At 40.1% G+C, this 19,523-nt stretch overlaps 1 protein-coding gene across 1 annotated transcript in view; it reads right to left on the bottom strand.

Moving 5' to 3' along the window:
* Positions 1 to 1,000: 1,000 nt before the first annotated feature.
* The window catches only part of GBE1 (1,4-alpha-glucan branching enzyme 1), a 330,020-nt gene continuing 311,497 nt past the window's right edge, over positions 1,001 to 19,523 (bottom strand). The window contains exon 16 of the mRNA XM_075073100.1: positions 1,001 to 2,880. Coding sequence (XP_074929201.1) covers positions 2,824 to 2,880 — 57 coding nt within the window. The 3' untranslated portion in view covers positions 1,001 to 2,823. The remainder of the gene's footprint in view (positions 2,881 to 19,523) is intronic.

The raw sequence follows: 19,523 nt of genomic DNA, 5'->3' as shown, positions 1-19,523 counted from the left end.
GAAGCCTAGGGCCTGACTTTTACTTATACTTTGCATTAGATAGCACTTTATATATTCAGAGCACAGCTAACATCGTCCTCAGCTGCAAGTGCTCATCACTTTTGCAAAATCATACCCCAGCTGTCACAAGCTGGATACCAAGAAAATGAGGAATGGAGTTGCCACTTGGTTTAAATGACTTGCCCAGCATCACATAGGAACCCTGTGGCCCAGGCAGGGACAGAATCTAGTTCTCTAGGTGGACATTTTTTTGGTTCAATAGAACAGATTCCCTCACCCACCTTCTCTCTTTAACTACAAGAGACCATCCTTTCACTTCCTGCAATCCTCCTCCTCATTCACTATACATCTTCCAATGTCTTAAACCAATGAGGCAGGGGTCCTATAGACAGCAGCCTGCTTCATAACACAACCCTGATTCATCTCCAGAACAGATTCCTCCTGTGCAACCAATGAGACAGGCATCCTATGGAAAAAAAATAGCATGTGATCATGTCATTCAAGACTGTATTGTAATGCATACATACATGTCGGTCAAATTAAGGTTGTACAGGCAACCTTAATTCTGGCATTTCCTAACTTAAGTGCCTGACTTTTTAACCTTAATAGTCTTTTAATTGTTTTTAAATATCTTTCGTAAGTATTCAGTACGTAAAATCAACAAAATATCATTCTTGAGCAGCAAACCAATAGATTCCTTCTGAGTGCTTGAGGGAAATTCCTGATTTCAAACCCTGCCAATAATATCTAGTGTTAGCCTCCAGTATTAGACTATTACACATTTTTTATGAGTAAAGAAAACCACATATGCATTTATGTTTTACCCTTCTCACAGTTTATTTGCACGTAATTTTACAGTTTCTACTTCACATCACACATTTATTGCTTCTCTTGCACAATAGTTTGACGAGGGCAATTGCCTTGCATTACATTTTGGAACGCTGGAACATGCGCCAGTAAAATCTACAGGATATATTAGTAGATCAATTTAAAGTAAATATAGCAGATAATTACATTGCTTTTTATTTCTCTACAAAGTTTACAGCTTTGGAAATAATAATTGGTTCCAGTTATTAAAACACTTCACTGTACTTTTTTAAGCATAAGTGTACAGGAATGCATTTATAGCTCATTAATGCACAATGAATTAAGGGGGGAAAGAAGCTGTGACATTACATAGCACTGTTGCGCATGGTATTTGTCTTTCATATATCTGTTGCACAGAATACAGTAAGAGTTGGGATGTTCATGAACCCCTTTTAATGTTAAATAACCAAAAGACTGGTTTCCCATCATGTTACATTATACTGTCCCACTCATTCTTTTGTTTTTTTGAAATATATTTCCAAGTTAAAGTTCTGGTAAGTATAGTAAAAAACATGCAAGGTTTTTGTCAGTGTGGGCATAAATGTTCGGCCATTTAGAAGACAAAGGTTACATAGAACATGACTGATGCATAGAACTATGAATTAATAAAACCCGTTGTGGACATTTTCTCTGTTCAATATTTCTGAATTAGAAAACTTGGAACTGTAAATCAAAATAGATTAAAGCAAAATAAAACCTCATTTTGGAGCATATACAAATATGTAGGTCAACATGTTTTTAAATTAATTAGTGTAGCAAAATAAAGCATGTCTTTAAATCTGTATGACCTTTTCAGAGTTAAAATGAATACTCTGCAGATACAATTTGAATATACAGAATCTTATTCTTTACTATGCTGGATTTCTTGTAAAGAATTCACTTAGACAACAATTTCAGCCAGCACTCTAAACCATTTACTAGCTTGAACATATCAAAAAGCTTGGTTTGAATAACATATCCATATTTCCAATACTGTTTCTTCCTTGGTAAGCAAAACATTTTTTAAATTATAAAAATGCAAGATCAATATTACAAGTGCTCCAAGTTAAATGGCAGCTTTAGAAAGCTGTAAAACCAGTGGCTACAGGGTCCTTAGATTTATGAGAGAGTATGTAAAAGAATGAATGTTCTTTTTAAAATGTTCTCACTTACTGTACCATTTCAGTAAATGTAACAGTACTTAGCTCTCACAGACCACTTCTCACCCCAGCATGCCTTGCAAAAGGTAGGCAAGTATCATGACCCCCATTTTTCAGATACAGAACATGAGGAACACAGAGTGAAATGACTTGCCCAAGATCACAGAACAGATAAGTGACAGGGACCCATGACTAGAACCCAAGTGACATGTGTCCCACTTTATCCACTAGCTTTTAAGATTTTACTGTGAAATTTTCATTAAATAAAAATGACAGAGGACAGTATTCTTTATTGGAAAAACTGCACATCCTAGAAGTATCTTGGAATTTGCTGCAGAATGGGATCCCTCACACCCAGAAGGCTGCCTTTTGTCAGATTATTTATATTTGACTTCAACATGCTGTTTTTCTCTTTATCCTAAGAAGAGAATGATCTGTAATGAATATTTGAATTCAATACCAAAATGATAAAAAAAAAAAAAAAAGGATTCAAAGAAATTGCTGAAATCAGAGCAAGAACACTTTCGGTACAACACTGTTCCTGATAAGACACTGGAAATGACAGTTTAATTGAGAATGCCAGCTGCTCTGAAATGTTTTAAAATGTAATACTGTATCACCACAAATGCAAAGATGCATTTTTCTTTCACATATTATCTCCTTGAATTAGATTTTAGCAACTTGAGAGCACTATAATTACATGTAAATATTAATTCTACATTTCAATGACCTAGTTTAAAAAAGCAGCCATAGTGTGAATTCTGGTACAATATTTCTTCTCCATGTTTTGCTTCTGCAGCGATGGTTACGTAGTTCTTCAGTTCTTAATATCCATATTCTGGAGCACAATCGCCACTCTGCTTGGAATGTACGCCTAATAAAAACAACAACAGAACATGAATCACACTGGACATGATTTTTCATTGGGGCTATATAAATCACTACAAAAACAGGCATTTGAGAATGAAACATTTTAGATCATTAAAAAATTTACAAACATTTTTGAAATGTGTAATTAATATGAATCACATGTAAAGTGTAATTATTGATTGCCCACTCTCTCATGTCAGAGTCATGAAAGGCAATCTTAAACACACCCTCACTGTAGGATTTTTCCTCTTACTTATGATCAGCCATAGGGTGATATTTTTATGCAATTACCACTAGAGGGCTCCATTTGATTTACAATTGCTGATTTAAGAAACTTGAGGACATCTAGGTCTACTGCAGAGTGATAAATTACAAACTCTTACCACAGCATTTGAACAGTATTGTGTTGTGAATTAAACTGCCCCAAGGTCTATGATGTCATTTCACACAGGTAAATACAAGAAATATAACACAGCAATGCATTTTTACCATTCAGACATCTATGGAACGTAAGTGTCTGATAGAACAAAATGTTGAACATAGAAATTGATTCCAGTTGATCACTGCTAAATTCTGATTTTCTAGTCAAATGTTTTTATTTACCCTTTGGATTATGATAAATAACATGAATTATTTAAAAAGATTTCTCAAAGATGAAAAAGAATTTGTGACAATTATATTTATTCCTTCTAAACACAGATTAGATTCACAATGGAAAAAACATATCTTGACATGTACTGTTTACCAAATATTTTCCTATGTGGTACTCTAACCATTGACAAATACAGCTGCTCATATATGTGGAACAACTCATTAAAAATGAAATTATAAAAAGTAACACATTATTGAGAGTTATTGGTTTCAGTTTGACAATGCCCTTGTTTAAGCCATCTTTCCTTCCCTTGGCATTCTTAAAATTCTGCTATTTTCAGCCATGTTATCTCCAAGTTAGAGGTTGACTGACAGTATTGAAAGGCTTTCATAGTTTGCAACTGGAATGAAAGGCATAAAAGAAAACAGCTTGAGGAAAAAAAGAGGAAAAAAAGAACAACTGATCTTCATCGAACCAGATTGTAGTATGTCCAATGCATCTCAACTGTCACTAGTAAACACAGTGATATCCCCTAAGGTTTCATTGATAAATAACTCCTACAAATCTGTTCAGGAGAAGAGGAAATACCAAATAAAGTTGGCTTAAGTCAACTAGCTCACAGAATAAGTTATGGATTTACAGAGAAATTCATTATGTAGATTTAAATCAGAGAGAGAGTTTCCAATTTCTTTTCCAATAAAAATGATTCCACAGATGTGAAAAGTTACTGCAGTTACAACTACAAAAATGAAGTTTGACAGAGAGAATAATGATTGCTCTGGTTGGTGTCCAAGTTAAGAACACGTCATTAAAAATATTATGGGCCATGTGTTCAGCTGAAGTAACTGGCATAGCTCTGCTGACGTCAATGGAATTATGTCACTTAATTCCAGTTGAGGAGCTAGCCCAATGTGACACCACTGTATTTTCTTACAAACCAGAATTTTAAACGTTTTCAAAATCAGTTTTTGTAGTTAGGAATGTGCCATATTTAGAGAGTTTGGGACCAAGTCTTCCATTTATCCCCAGAAGAGCTGCAGCTCAATGAGCCCTACTGTACCTCAATTCCGCCCTGCCCATATGCCTGATTCCTGACTTACAGGAATTATTTTTAGTTACAGTCTCCATGATTTTTCACAATTCAGCCTCTTTTCTGAATCAAAGCAGTGACAAATATGCGGGCACTTATTCACTGAAAACTACCATCACACCAATTATCAGAGAGGTAGCCATATTAGTCTGGATCTGTAAAAGCAGCAAAGAATCCTGTGGCACCTTATAGACTAACAGACGTTTTGGAGTGTGAGCTTTCGTGGGTGAATACACACAGGTTATGTAGAACCCATTAGGTGTTTAATAAAATGTTAAAGAGCAGTAAAACAGTTGAAAGTAACTATGATAAATATGAATATAGATTAAGATTCCTTATAGTGCTACAGCAGAAGTTATTCAGAAGACTTTTTCCCCTCCAAACTGGTATACATAGGTATTTGAGAGCTCTCATAAGAATAATAAGGGAAATTATGCTATTCCAGAGACTACTGTATGGCAACTGCTGGCACACGGTGACTTTTTAATGGCTACCATATTACAAACCCTATAATGAAACACAAAAGGAGATGACTGACGTCCTGAAGCCATGTGTTTAAAATTCAGTGACATTGCTCTTATAGCAATCAATTTCTGAGTGAAATATTTATCAGTCTGACAAAAACTCAATGCGTCCAGCCAGGTGGAAGTCAATGTTCAACTAATATAGATATATAGAAACCTGACAATACAATTACAACTAGTTGATGGCTACAAAACTCTTGTAGGATCAAACGCCTTCCAGATGAGTTACACAATAAAAGCCAACAAGAGAAGAGCTGATTAGCAAAAAAAAAAAAATATAAAGGAAATAGTTTCTAATGTGGATTTGCAACCAATGAGCCAGAGTTATGTAATGTCAGTGGGCATTTAGCACAGAGTTCGGTGCAGATTGTGCTCAGTGCAGGGGTGAGGAGGGAGAAGGAAAAAGATGGGTTTGCCGAAGTCACCCTTTCACGTCACTAACTGCCTCCGGTGCAAGTATGTGCAACCACTTGGATGTTCTAACTTATTCTTGCTAGAATGATTCCCTAGTGATCATTTTGCCTATTGTGGATTAATATATTACGTTTCAGCTATCCCCTTTCTAGCCTTTACCATGTATTCTATGACTGAGCAGGGATATGGATACTGTAAGGCTGTCTTTATGCCACTGGAGGGTTCCCCAGTGCCAGGGAAATCTTCAGGTGTCCCTTTAGGGCATGATAATAGTGACTTAGCAAAACTTTGATGGGGTAAAATGATTTTACAGGGGGCTGTAACAGATGTGAAGCAGACTCTATATCTTCAGAAAACGCGTGTTAGTTAACTATCTTCAAACCCTCCTAGGTAAACAATATAAAATCTATGCATTTAAACAAAATATTTTTATGGAAGGAATCTCCCTTTCCCTCTTTAAAACTTGGAATAGTCTGATTGGATACAATGGTGATGAGGGTTGTATAAGAACCTAATTAGAATAGAATGGTCCAATGTTGATTAAAACCACTCTTGCTACACAGGGCCTAATTAGTTACCACCTAGTATCAAACCTTCCATTCCTGGGCAAACTCAAAAGAGAAGCTAGCCAAAGGCCATGAACAAGTTCATTTAACTAATGACAATATCTTAGACCCTGCACAAATCTGGAGTCTGGGAAGAATCATGGGCTAGAAATAGCATCAATGGCTCTGTTGGATGATTTCCTATTGTTGATGGATGGAGAACAGACATCCAGTCTCATCCTCATGGACCTCTCTGTAGCATTTGACATTATTAATCATGAGATACTACAGACTTTCCTGTAGGAGGTTGCAAGTGGAAATGCACTAAACTGAGTCATTCCCAGACCTGGATAAATTCTCTCTCGTGCTATTCAACATCCACATGCAGCCACTGGCAAAACTGGTGGGACATCATGCACACAATATGCAGACAATGGATAGCTGTATATCCTTTATTGTTTATGATAACACCACTCTCACTAAGATGACCCAGTGCTTGGACAAAATTAGCATATGGATGAAAAGCTGGTTGAAGCTAAACTAAAGCAAGTCAGAGGTTATGCTTGTTGGCAGAGTGTGATAAGGTTACCCCCATAAGGGATGCCTGAAAATGTGGAAACGGCAGAGGTGCTTAATCACTTCTTTGTTTCGGTTTTCACCAAGAAGGCTGGTGATGATTGGTCATCTAACATAGTGAATGCCCGTGAAAATGAGGTACAATCAGAGGCTAACACAAGTTAGATGCCTTCAAGTCACCAGGGCCTGATGAAATGCATGCTAGAATATTTAAGGAACTGACTGAGGAAATATCTGAGCCATCAGCAATTATCTTTGAAAAGTCATGGAAGATGGGAGAGATTTCAAAAGACTGGAAAAAGGCAAACATAGTGCCAATGTATAAAAAGGGAAATAAGGACAACCTGTGAAATTACAGACCAGTCAGCTTAACTTCTGTACCCAGGAAGATAATGGAGCAAATAATTAAGCAATCAATTTCCAAACATCTAGAAAATAATAACGTGCTAAATAACAGTCAACATGGATTTGTCAAGAACAAATTGTGTCAAACCAACCTGATACATTTCTTTGACAGTGTAACAAGCCTTGTGGATCGGGGGAAGTGGTAGATGTGGTATATCTTGAATTTAGTAAAGCTTTTTAGTCTCGCATGATCTTCTCATAAACAAAGTAGTAGGGAAATGCAAGCTAGATGGAGCTACTATAAGGTGGGATTATAACTGGTTGGAAAACAATTCCCAGTGTGTAGTTATCGGTGATTCACAGTCATGCTGGAAGGGCATAGCGAGTCGAGGCCCGCAGGGATCAGTTCTGGATCCGTTTCTCTTCAATATCTTCACAGATTATCTTCATAGAGAGTACATTTATTAAGTTTGTGGATGATATCAAACTGGGAGGGATTGCAACTGCTTTGGAGGACAGGGTCAAAATTCAAAATGATCTGGACAAATTGGAGAAATGGTCTGAAGTAAATAGGATGACATTCGGTAAGGACAAATGCAAAGTACTCCACTTAGGAAGGAACACTCAATTGCTCAAATACAAAATGGGAAATGACTACCTAGGAATGAGTATGACAGAAAGGGATCTGGGGGTCATAGTGGACTACAAGCTAAATATGAGTCAACAGTGTAACACTGTTGCAAAAAAAGCAAACATCATTCTGGGATGTATTAGCAGGAGTGTTGTAAGCAAGACACAAGAAATAATTCTTCCGCTCTACTCCTCGTTAATTTGGCCTAAACTAGAGCATTGTGTCTAGTTCTGGGCACTACATTTCAGGAAAGATTGACAAATTGAAGTCAGTCCAGAGAAGAGCAACAAAAATTATTGAAGGTCTAGAAAACATGATCTATGAAGGAAGATTAAAAAAAATTGGGTTTGTTTAGTCTGGAAAAGAGAAGACTGAAAGGGGCCATCATAATGGTTTTCAAGTATATAAAAGGTTGTTACAAAGAGGAGGGAGAAAACTTGTTTTTCTTAACCCCTGAGAATAAGACAAGCAGCCTAAATTGCAGCAAGGGAGGTTTAGGTTGGACATTAGGAAAAACTTCCTAACTGTCAAGGTGGTTAAACACTGGAATAAATTGCCCAGGGAAGTTGTGGAATCTCCATCATTGGAGATTTTTAGGAGCAGGTTAGACAAACACCTGTCAGGGATGGTCTAGATCAGGAGTAGCCAAACTTTTTGGCCCAAGGGCCACATCTGGGTATGGAAATTGTATGGCAGGCCATGAATGCTCATCAAATTGGGGGTGGGCCTGGGATGAGGGAGGGAGTGAGGACTCTGCACTTGGGCTAGAAATGAGGAGTTCAGGGTGTGGGAAGGGGGGCTCCAGGCTGTGGCAGGAGGTTGGGGTACAAGTGGGGGGTGCGGGATTCAGCTAGGGGTGCGGCCTCTGAGGCGGTGCTGGGGATGAGTGATTTGGGGTGCAGCAGAGTGCTCCAGGCTGAGATGGAGGGATTCAGAGGGTGGGAGCAGGATCAGGGCTGTGGCAGGGAGCTGGGATGTGGGAGGAGGTCAAGGGTACAGGGTCTGGGTAGCGCTTACCTCAAACAGCTCCCGGAAGCAGTGGCATGTCCCCCTCCATTTCCTATACAGAGGTGAGGCCAGGCAGCTTTCTGCGCTGCCCCTGCAGCTCCCATTGGCCATGGTTTCTAGCCAATCGGAGCTGCAGGGTGGCGCTTGGGGTGGTGGCAGTGTGCGAAGCCCCCTGGCTGCCCCTACATGTAGCAGCTGGAGGGGATCACGCCACTTCTTCCAGGAGCCACATGGAGCCATGGCATGTGCAGAGCAGGGAACTCCCCTCTTCCCCAGCAGGAATTAGAGGGATGGATTAAAACGTCTGATGGATGTGGCCCACGGGACGTAGTTTGCCCACCCCTGGTCTAGATAATACTTGGTTCTTCTATGAGTGCAGAAGACTGGACAAGATGACCTCTCGAGGTTCCTTCCAGTCCTATCATCTATGACCTTTTGCAGTAGGCCACAGCATGACAAGCATGCCTGCCTCAGTTTCCCCTCAACCATAAAAGGAGCGCAGTCTTTCTCAGTGTCCAATTCAAAAACTTGCCTTTAAGCATAATTTATTCCTGTACTTGTTCAATAGGCCAAAGAAGCCTCATGATAAAACCATTCTCCCCAAATCGCAACGTACAACAGGTTCACAGCTGTTTGCAATGACCACTTCCAGGACAACATTTCCAACTCACCCTCCTGAGAGTCCATCTCCAGTCTGTTCCCAGACTCACTCACTCTCCTTGTTCCAGGGTTCCACTCTCTAGGCCATTCACCCGATTGTTCTCAGATTAGCTTTGCTTCTTTTCCATAGTTTTTCCCTGGTAGCTCTAAGTCAAGTCTCCTGTGACAGAACTCTCTGTAGTGTTCCATCAGCCCAACCTCCGTGCCTGAGAGTCCTCACGCTGCTACTGTGATCCACCCTTCAGCATAAACCCTCTTGTTTTGGGCTGGTTCTTCCTAGGGGCCTCTGTACAAGCTCTCTGTTAGCTTGGCAGGTGTTCCCAAGTGTGGCCAGTCCTCCTTATTAACTAATTGCTCTTCCCAATGGCTCTCTACCAGCTTGCTGCTGCTGCTGCTCCTATTTCTCCCCAAGTCTCTCCTTTCCTCCTCAGGCAGCTTGCACCTGCCCCTTTTCTGGCTGATCCATCTGTCTCAGTCTCCCCCTCATTTATATGGCCCAGGTGCCTTCTTATGGAAGGCAGCTAATCAATCACAGGTGCATTGGAACCCGCTACCTCTTGAAGGAGCCAATTACGCTGTGACACAGAGGGAAACACTTTGCACTGTGGATGCAACCTCTCAATCTCCTCAGGCTGAAGACATTTCCACAGTGACTGTACTGTAACAGTAGAAAACAGACTATGAAACAGGGCTGTCAACCTTGACTAGACATCGTGGGACAATGAGGGTTATCAGACAAAGCCATTGATTTAACAACCCTCTGCCAGCAGTCCCACTTCTCAGAGCTGAAGCATGGAAAATCCCAGAGTAGGAAGAAAAAACCGAAAAGGTGTCTCAATGATTTTGAAGGAGACATGCTCTCTGTGTCACAAAGCCATACCACCACCAAAGCACAAGACACACTGGAGGAGAGGGGCATGAAGGGTTTACCTTCCTCCCAGGACACTGGCCAACCAAGAACTCTCAGGAGGTGTGAGGACTCTAAGGTTTGTGTGAGGGTATTGTGTATAGGTTTTTTATTTTGACTTGATCTAAATTTCTCCTATGCTAAGAGTAAAGTGCACTGTGTGTTTAAGAAGTTTCTTTGCAAAGTCTGTCTTCCTTAACTGTTGCTTTGAACAAACAGTTCAACTATAATCCAGAGTGCCCACAAAGACAGAGCTCTGAGGAGAGCATGCATAAGCTACTGGAAGGCTTGCAGGGGTTCAGCACCAGCCTCAAGGCCAAGAACAGTTGAATTGCAGGCTCCCATATCAGGAATCTGCACCCCAGCAATGTCCCTGCTACAATATCTGGATGCTGATCAGAATCACTTGGCTTGAAAGCACAGGAGATCCAAAGAGTGGGTCCAATACAGTTGCTTTCACTGTCCCACAAGGGGTGAGGGAAGGGGGGAGCCAGGGCTGTAATATCAAAATACAGGGCACCACTGATTGATGCCATTAATGATGTAAATTTGATTTTTTTAATGCCTTCCAAGACATGTTGTCCACTCCTAATTTAAAACCCTCTTAAAAATCTACATAATACACAAAATGCATTAATGTACTAAAAACAATGAAGCAATCAAGATGGATGAATGACTTATGCAAAATACAATTCTATGTTTAACTCTTGTTCTATGCCCCTTCCTTTTCTTTTATTACTAACACTTGGTGTCCTATGCAATTTAAACTGGAAGCTCTTTTGCAGAGGACCAGGTCTTTATTTCTCTTTGTATGGTCCCATGCCCACCTTTAGGAGTTTAAAAACATACTTTGCATGCGCACACACACTATTTCCTAAAATGTGGTGTTTACGGTTTTTCATTTTCAATTTTCATCTTCTTAAGGGCACTATAAGTATCAAAATGTTTTAGCTGTGAATTGCCAACCTAGACTGTGTGCAAGAAACAGCAGAAGGTTATATGTAAACAATGACAGTTTGACAAATGCATGCATCTCTTGCACTCTGTAGGATTTATATTCCTTTATTCAAAATACATGTACTTGTAATTTCTTATGAAGGACGGGAATGTTATTCAAATTTTTAATAGAGCATATAGCCTAAACCATCAAGATCACTTTAGAAGCATCTATCAGATGCGGTGTCTTAAGCGGTACAAGACACAAAGAAGGATGTTCTGGCCAAAGTATCAGACGTACTTTAGCATAAGAGCATTATCAGGTGTTACTTCGAATAAGTTACATTTGCTGATGCCAAAAATGTTTTAAACAGTGTTAAATGTGCCCTCATTGGGGCTGAACAAACCCTGCAGTATCCAGTTTGTGTTTCCAAGAACTAAGCTTTGCAGAATACATTTGAGTGGACTTGTAACACCCAAACCTCCAAGCAAACAAGTTTCCTAGCAACTGTGCACTAAGGCTTATCTTGTGCTCTCTCCTCACTTTGTTTAGGAATCCACAGGTGTGGGAAAGAGAACATCTTCCCTCCTCTACCCCTTGTTGCAGTAGGAGAAAGTACTTTGAAGACCTTAGGGACTAGAAAGCACTCAACCTACTTTGTGACTGCCCCATCCTTATAACACTGTAATATTCAAGTTGCTACTGGGTCCCTGGAAGATTCTCCAGAGGTGGCCACCAGAATGCATCCAGGAGCTAAAAGGGGACAGGATAAACACAGACAACAAAGATGAGATTTGCACAAGTGGTGGGGTTACTTCTTGGCCTTAAGAATTGTATCAACCTGTCTCTGCTCAAAGTTTGTGGATTTAAGCTGATGCTTGTGCATTTGGCCAAAATTTATGCAGATTTCAGGTGAGTTCAAGATTATCATGAGCACAGACCTTGATCATGTCCCTCAAAGTCCTGTCTTCTTTCTTAAGCTATCAGATGGGTGTAATTTTTGTGGGTCCTCCTCCCCCTCTTTCATTCTCTGCAGGGGTCCCAGAAGGCTCTTATTGGCCCACTCTCCTCCATTTACACACTGTCTCTGTGTTATTTCACCCACTCACATGGTTTCAACTACAATCTTTATCTCCAATCCTGACCTGTCCCTTCCTGCCAATAGCAAATCTGAGCCTGTCTTTGAATCTCCTCCTTTATGTTTCATCATCCATTGAAGTTAACAAGAGATAAAACTGAACTCCTGGTTTTCCCTCCGAACTTACTCTGCACACCACCCATTCTGTCATTGAACACCCACACCATCCTCCCTGTCACTCAAGCCCATATCTTTGAGGTCTCCCTCTCGTTTGCATTTTACAAAATCAAGCTGCGTCCAAATGTTGCTGCTTCTTTCTCCATGATATTTGTAAGATCCACCCTTTTCTTTCTATTCAAAAAGTTTTAGGACACATCCATGCCCTCATTACTTCCTATGTGGATTACGGTAATCTCTAGACTCCCAAACACCTGTATTATCTCTCCCTTCTTCACAGAAATCTGGCTGCTAAGATCATCTTCTTTGCCTGTTCTAATCACTTCACCCAATTCTGAATCCTCCCACTGTATCCTCTTCTGATTCACTAGATCAATTTCCATCTTCCTGGTTTTCACCTTCAAAGTCCTTCATAACTCTGCTTCCCATTCTGTCAGCTCTTATCTCATCACATTGGCCCTTCTGCATGTTTGTCACATTACCTTCCCTGAACTAGTCCATAAGCTTCTCACATTACCTTCCCTGAACTAGTCCATAAGCTGACTATCCTCTTCTCCTTCAAAATTCACCTCTGCCAGAAAGTCTATGCTGCAGAGGGTTTAGATCTCTGTCCCTAAGTCACATTTCAAAACAGAAAATAAACGTGGGAGAGCAGAGTTGTATTAAGGAAAATATCTAATTGAAAGGACAATAATGAAATTGACTGGGACAAAGACATGCAGACTGGCCTGTGAAATACGGTCTTTGAAAGGTGGTTACTAATCATTGAGGATACGAAGACTCTCAGCAATGTGAGAGAAAGCAGAAAGTCATGTTTGGACTTGCCTACATGGGGACATTCAGGAAAATTTATCCAAATTAATGTTTAAAGTGAATTACTTAAACCTCGCTAAACTCCTCTGTGGATGCTCTTATTTAGAACTGAAGTGGCCTTAATTCGGTTTAGCTTAATTCAGTGAATTAAGGTACTTTCACTGAATTGAACTAAACCAAATTAAGGCCCCTTTAATTCTGAATAAGAGCACCCACACAAGCGTTTAAATGAGGTTTCATTAATCTATTTGAAAAGTACATTTGGATTAATTTGCCCGTGTCCCCATGTAGGCAAGCCTTAAATCACAGATGAGCATACAAGATATATGGGGATGCTAGGCTTTTTATAACAAAAAAAATTGTAATTTTTATATATTTGATTTAGCTTCAGAAACATTTGTATGTTACTTGTCTTTTTGGACTATAAGCTCTTTAGGACTATTTCTTTGTACATATTTGTAAGTATCTAGGACAATGCAACCCCAATACAGACTGGCCACTAGTGTAATACAGACATTAAACATTTAGCATAATTATTAAGCAGATTTGCATCTGGGTTCACGAGGTTCCATAAGCATGTTTCATTGATGCAAATGATCTCAACAACAACACATATTAGGTAGAGGAACACACACACACACATTCTGTTTTTGTTGGTCATATGCTACTCCCTAGGTTTGTTACTTTCGTAATCTGGGCGACATCAAGAAACAAAAGCATAGCATAGCCAATATATAAGAAAACTTCTTAAATGCCCCCTCACATTGGATTTACATTACTGTCCTTCTACTTAAAGGGTACGATAACACAGATGACAGTTGGCGCCAACCAAAGCAATCTGCATGAAAATCCTTTCAGATACTCAGTTGCTTACGGAAAACTTGAGTAAATGGCAATAGTTACAATGCTTTGTGCAAAATGAGCAACTACATTGAATGGAATCTGGGAACAAACCCTGACACACAGTATTCCCCAAATATAGAAAACCAGAAACTCTTCTAAAACTTGTAAGCACCCACTCCGCACTTTCTGATCACTCGGGCTAGCTTCACCATTAGGTAACTATTTGTTAACAGGAACGCTAACATCTGCCAATACCTCCAACACCAAACAAAATTGGCTGGAGTTGCAATGAAACCAGCCTACAACCAGGGGCTAGCGTTTTTGCCACCCCAAGCACGGCAGGCAGGCCGCCTTTGGCAGCTTGCCTGTGGGAGGTCCGCCAGTCCCGTGCCTTTGGCGTACCTGCCGCCGAATCCACGGGACTGGCGGATCTCCTGCATGAACATCACCGAAGACAGCCTGACTGCTACCCTCACAGCCACTGGCAGGGTGCCCCCCCCACAGCTTGCTGCCCCAGGCATGCGCTTGGAGCGCTGGTGCCTGGAGCTGCCACTGACTACAACTCATTCTGATGGCTCAAAATCCAATCTCAGGAGTTATTTCATGCTGATTTTTGTGCTGGACATAGTAATGACTAGAATTCACAGGTAGATATTATTGTGTCAGGCACTATAGGCAGCTACTGTGTACTGCAGCTGGTGGGTGCAGAAGACTGACAGCAGTGTATGTGCAACCTTTTCCTTAATTAAAATAAAGATTTTACTTGGAAATCATTTCATGTCTCTCTCTCTCTATTTTTTTAAACGGGCATTGATATTACAGTGAGAATATAATAAGCCAATAATTAAGATATTGGATAGTTTTGCTTTGTGTTATGTGTTAAGTCAAATATATTTAAAATTACGTTTTGTTACGTTTGGCTTCAATAATAGGTACTCTGTAAGACTAAGAAGCTACATTTAAAGTAAAGTGAAGTTTTAAATGCCTTTTTTAAAAAAACAAAATTACAAGTATAAGGCACGAATATGCAGAAAATCATTTTTCAGAATGGTCTCAGACTCAAGGTCAGAAGGGATTATTATGGTCATCTAGTCTGACCTCCTGCACAACGCAGGCCACAGAATCTCATCCACCCACTCCTGTAACAAACCCCTAACCTATGTCTGAGTTACTGAAGTCCTCAAATCGTGGTTTAAAGACCTCAAGGTGCAGAGAATCCTCCAGCAAGTGACTCATGCCCAATGCTGCAGAGGATGGGGAAAAACCTCCAGGGCCTCTGCCCAATCTGCCTGGAGGAAAAATTCCTGCTGCGGATCCCAATATAGGCAATCAAGTGTAAACCCGAGCATGTGGGCAAGACTCCGCGAGCCAGACACAACCCAGGAAAGAATTTTCAGTAGTACTAGATGCCCACCCATCTAACAGTCCCATCGACAAGACCATCAGGGCCATATTTACCGCTATATATCAAAGATAGAATTAATGTGCAAAATTAGCTATCCCATCATACCATCCCTCCAATAAACTTAGCACGCTAGTCTTGAAGTGGTCTGTTACAAGCTATCCGCGCCTTATATCCTTTTGTTCTTACAGCTGTCCCATACTCCATGTTTGTTCTCCTGCCTGTGGCACGCAGCCTTCCCTAGCTGTTAAGTTGTGTTTACCAGGGCACTGCCCATGCGCAAGGATGGCCACTTGTGCTAAGTTGTGACCACTGCTCTGTGTCAAAAGGTTAAGTCCTGTTATCGACCCATTGTTACAACTGGCTCGAGTTAGGGTAAGGCAATGTCCAGAGTGCAAGACCTATTGTGTTGTTTTAAGATCTTGGGCGAGTCATAGCCTCAGTGCTTTTGAGTCACCTACTGCACCAGGATCTCTGAGCCCAGACATGTCTCTGGTGCTGTCACCTACAGTTTCCCTCCTCGTCTCCAACCTTGTACGAAGGGAGCCAAATCAAAAGTAGCTGGCAGGAAAACTGCCTGAGTTTGCCTTTAAAAACAGATATTTTTAAAACTAAGACAGAAAGGGTGTCCTGCATTGCTGACTGTGTCGATCAGCGCCAGGGGTTCTGGGGGTCCTTTCTTGCCGCTCTCCGTTCAGTTTTTTGAGCTTAACCGCCGACTTTTTGAACCCTCCCCCGAAGAACGAATGGCCTTGCCTGAGAGGTCTCCTATGATTGAGAACCGCGAACCTAGGCCTTCTGATGTTCTTCGGCCTTCTCCTTGCTGCTTGCTTAGGGGACTGTAGAAAATCCCTCTGTGAAACTCTCTGTACCTGGTTTATTTGATTATTTAGCTTGCTGCCTCTGTCCTCCCCAGCCACTACAGACTCAAAGCAAACTAGTCCTGTGTCTTAAACGCTCTCCTAAACTCCTGCGGCACTGTGCTGCTAAAATATGAGTTTGTGCACTGCAAGCTCCTGCTGCTGTGGGCTCTTGCGTCGCGGCTCTTGCTGTTGCAACTGTATCCACTGCTGCAGCCACTCATCCCTGGCACCATGACACTGCTGCCTCTGTACAGTCCCCATAAGCATATAGGTGGCATCCGATAGGTTTTGTTTTTTAGTTTGAATAAGTATAGTTTGTTTAAGATTATAGAGCTTGTTAAGTTCATCCTGCCTTGTTGCTTGTTTGCTCGCGATAGATTGTAGAAGCTTTTAAAGTTCACCTGTCTGTGTTATAGTGTGCGTTCTGTCTGCTCGCATATAAGTATGCTTGTTATAGGTTTGTGCTTAGAATAGGGATATTTGTTGTTTGCCTGAGGGTTGGTTAAGATAGATAAAGGTTTTTCGCACTGCTCTCCCTCCGTATAACTTGTGTCTGTTTTTTTTCCCCCGCTCAATCCCGCCCACCATGGTGCTTCACTGGGCTCTCTCGTACAACTCCTTGCCTGCACCTCGAACTTCCCAACCCTCTGCTGTTGTCTCCCTGTAATAGCTTTGTCTGTTTTGCCCCCCCCTCATATGCTCCCACCTCGTGTGCTTAAAACCTCCCTCTATGCCCGTGTTCCTTAACCTTGCGAGGGTTCAAAGGTGTCCTCCTGTTTTCTTCCGAGCCCGCACTCTCTCGCTCTCATCAGTTTGCCGCTCAAGTCAATCGCCCCCAGCCGCCTGCGCTGTCTTAACGCCAGGTTTTACGGTAGACTCGTGCTAAGTCGACCGCTTTCACAAGATTAACGTTCAGTAATTGTTATACATCGGCATAATTTCACTTTATCACCCATATTGCTGGATTATACTTTGGTATTACAATTAATACCATCTGTGGTTACAGTTGTTAGTATAAGGCCACAACCACTTAATACATTCCTATCTGAAGATTGTTAACCATTTAAAGTATAGGAAGCTAGGCAGTCTTATTTTGCATTTCTTTTTGTGTAGGTGTTGCATTTCACCACTGTAATTAGAATTGTCCTGAATATAAAGTTAGAGTTGCTTATTGACTGTACGTATCCACTGTGCTGAACCACCACTTACTGTACTCCACGTTAGAGACGCCCTACATCTGTTCAGTAAGAACCGCCCCCATCCATTGTTTCTATTGTAAACGACACCCTATAACCCCATCCCTTCGTATTTTACTGTAAATTCCACGAACCTAGCTCTCCTTTAATAAAAAAAAATTAATTGGCACCCCACCTGTGTGGTATTGCTCCCAAGATCCATATACCTGCTGGCAGGGAACAGAAAAGCAGAATGTGTCTTTTGCCCCACTACGCCCCTTGAAAGATTTGTTCCAGAACTTCACTCCTCTAATGGTAGAAACTTCGTTTATTCAAGTCTAAACTTCCTAGTGTCAGTTTTATATCCATTTGTTCTTGTGTCCACATTGTTACTAAGCTTAAATAATTCCTCTCCCTCTCTGATATTTATCCCTCTGATTTATTTATAAAGGGCAGTCATATCTCCCCTCAGCCTTCATTTGGTTAGGCTAAACAAGCTGAGCTCTTTGAGTCTCCTTTCATAAGACAGGTTTTCCATTCCTCGGATCATCCTAGTAGCCCTTCTGTTTGAATTCATCCTTTTTAAACAGTTAAGTAAAGTAACTGCAGCTGTTGTATAGACTATCACAAGATTTCTCTTCTGTTTTCTCTTGTGCTATTTTTCTATAATTTTGTTTACAGAAGAAAGAGGAAACAAGGAATGAGGTGGAACTAAAGAGAATATCATACACTAATGCAGTCTACTGGAAAAGTACCAGGTGTTTTAGAAGCCATTCCACTGTATGTTTTCTTTCCTTTAGAAATCAAATAATCTAAGAACATATATGAATAGAAACTAAAAAGCTTTAATCATCAGATACACAATAGGAGGTAAAAATATCAAAAGAGCTGGCTGATATTAAAGACATAACCTTTATTTTATCCCCTTCTCTTTTAGAAACAGTTAATTTTCTAACTACAAAGCTTATTCTACATAATCGTTATGGTATAAAAAATCCAGTCAGCTAAAGACTACATCAGGCCCTTAAAAATCAATGCACAAATCTTTGTCATGAAAGTTATGCAAATGACTATTTTCAAAGATAAGGGTCACAAAGTGCTTTAGATCATTTCACTCTAGGAGAATGCTTTAAGTCTATCAACTGTCACAAGGAATGCAGAAAATTGAATTCTAGCACTGAATATTATATGTTAGAGCCGAAGTGAAAAGTGACAATAACGATTTTTCTTAATACAATGATTCACAGTTGGTTCTATTTAATTTAGGACACTCTCAAACTAACCCCAAATTATAATTATATATATTATTTGGGGTTACTTTGAAAGTGTCCCTAAATTAAATAGAACTGACTGTGAATTGTTATATTATTTTAATATTATATATCAGAAATAGACTATATGAATAAGTGCATAAGGAAAATTGAATAATTCCCTATCTCAAAAAAGGGACTTTTTTCAAGCTAATTTGACACCAATTAAAGCAAAAGGAAAGCTAAGTTTAAGTTTTACAGATAGATAATAATACTTTTTATAAAATCCATTCTACTTTGCCAGTCGTTTATCAATAAAGGCAACTTAGCTGCAGGACAATTATAATAAAGAGGATTATAGTACAGCATGGGCAAAAATATTAGTAAAATATATATTGCAAGATCTACATATATTTCTATGTTTATAATAGACAACAACAATTTTGTGTGCGTATGGACATTGCTGATGCTCTGAAGCTGGAAATAGCAGAATTACTATAAAGACAAGGGCTTTATATTTTCAGGAAAATGACTCACAGGAACAATTGTCAGTGTTACTGTACAAGAAACCCATAAACAGCTACAATATTCACTGTTCCTTTATTACTTTCATCCATAAACCTCCATTAAAAAAAGCAATGTGCCAAGAATGCAATGAATTTAAATAGAGTAAACACTCTGATATTTGGTAGGGATGATTTGGAATATCATTGAATATATGTTATACTTTTCTTCATTTGAAACTCCAAGTCTCTCTCACATGTGCTGCCACCAAGTAATTTCCATCTCTGCTCTGTAGGTAAGTAACATTAGCTAC

Source organism: Chelonoidis abingdonii, chromosome 1 (assembly GCF_003597395.2).
Source record: "Chelonoidis abingdonii isolate Lonesome George chromosome 1, CheloAbing_2.0, whole genome shotgun sequence".
NCBI lineage: Eukaryota > Metazoa > Chordata > Testudines > Testudinidae > Chelonoidis > Chelonoidis abingdonii.
The sequence above is the reverse complement of the archived record's forward strand: the minus strand, read 5'-3'. Positions and strand labels throughout refer to the sequence as shown.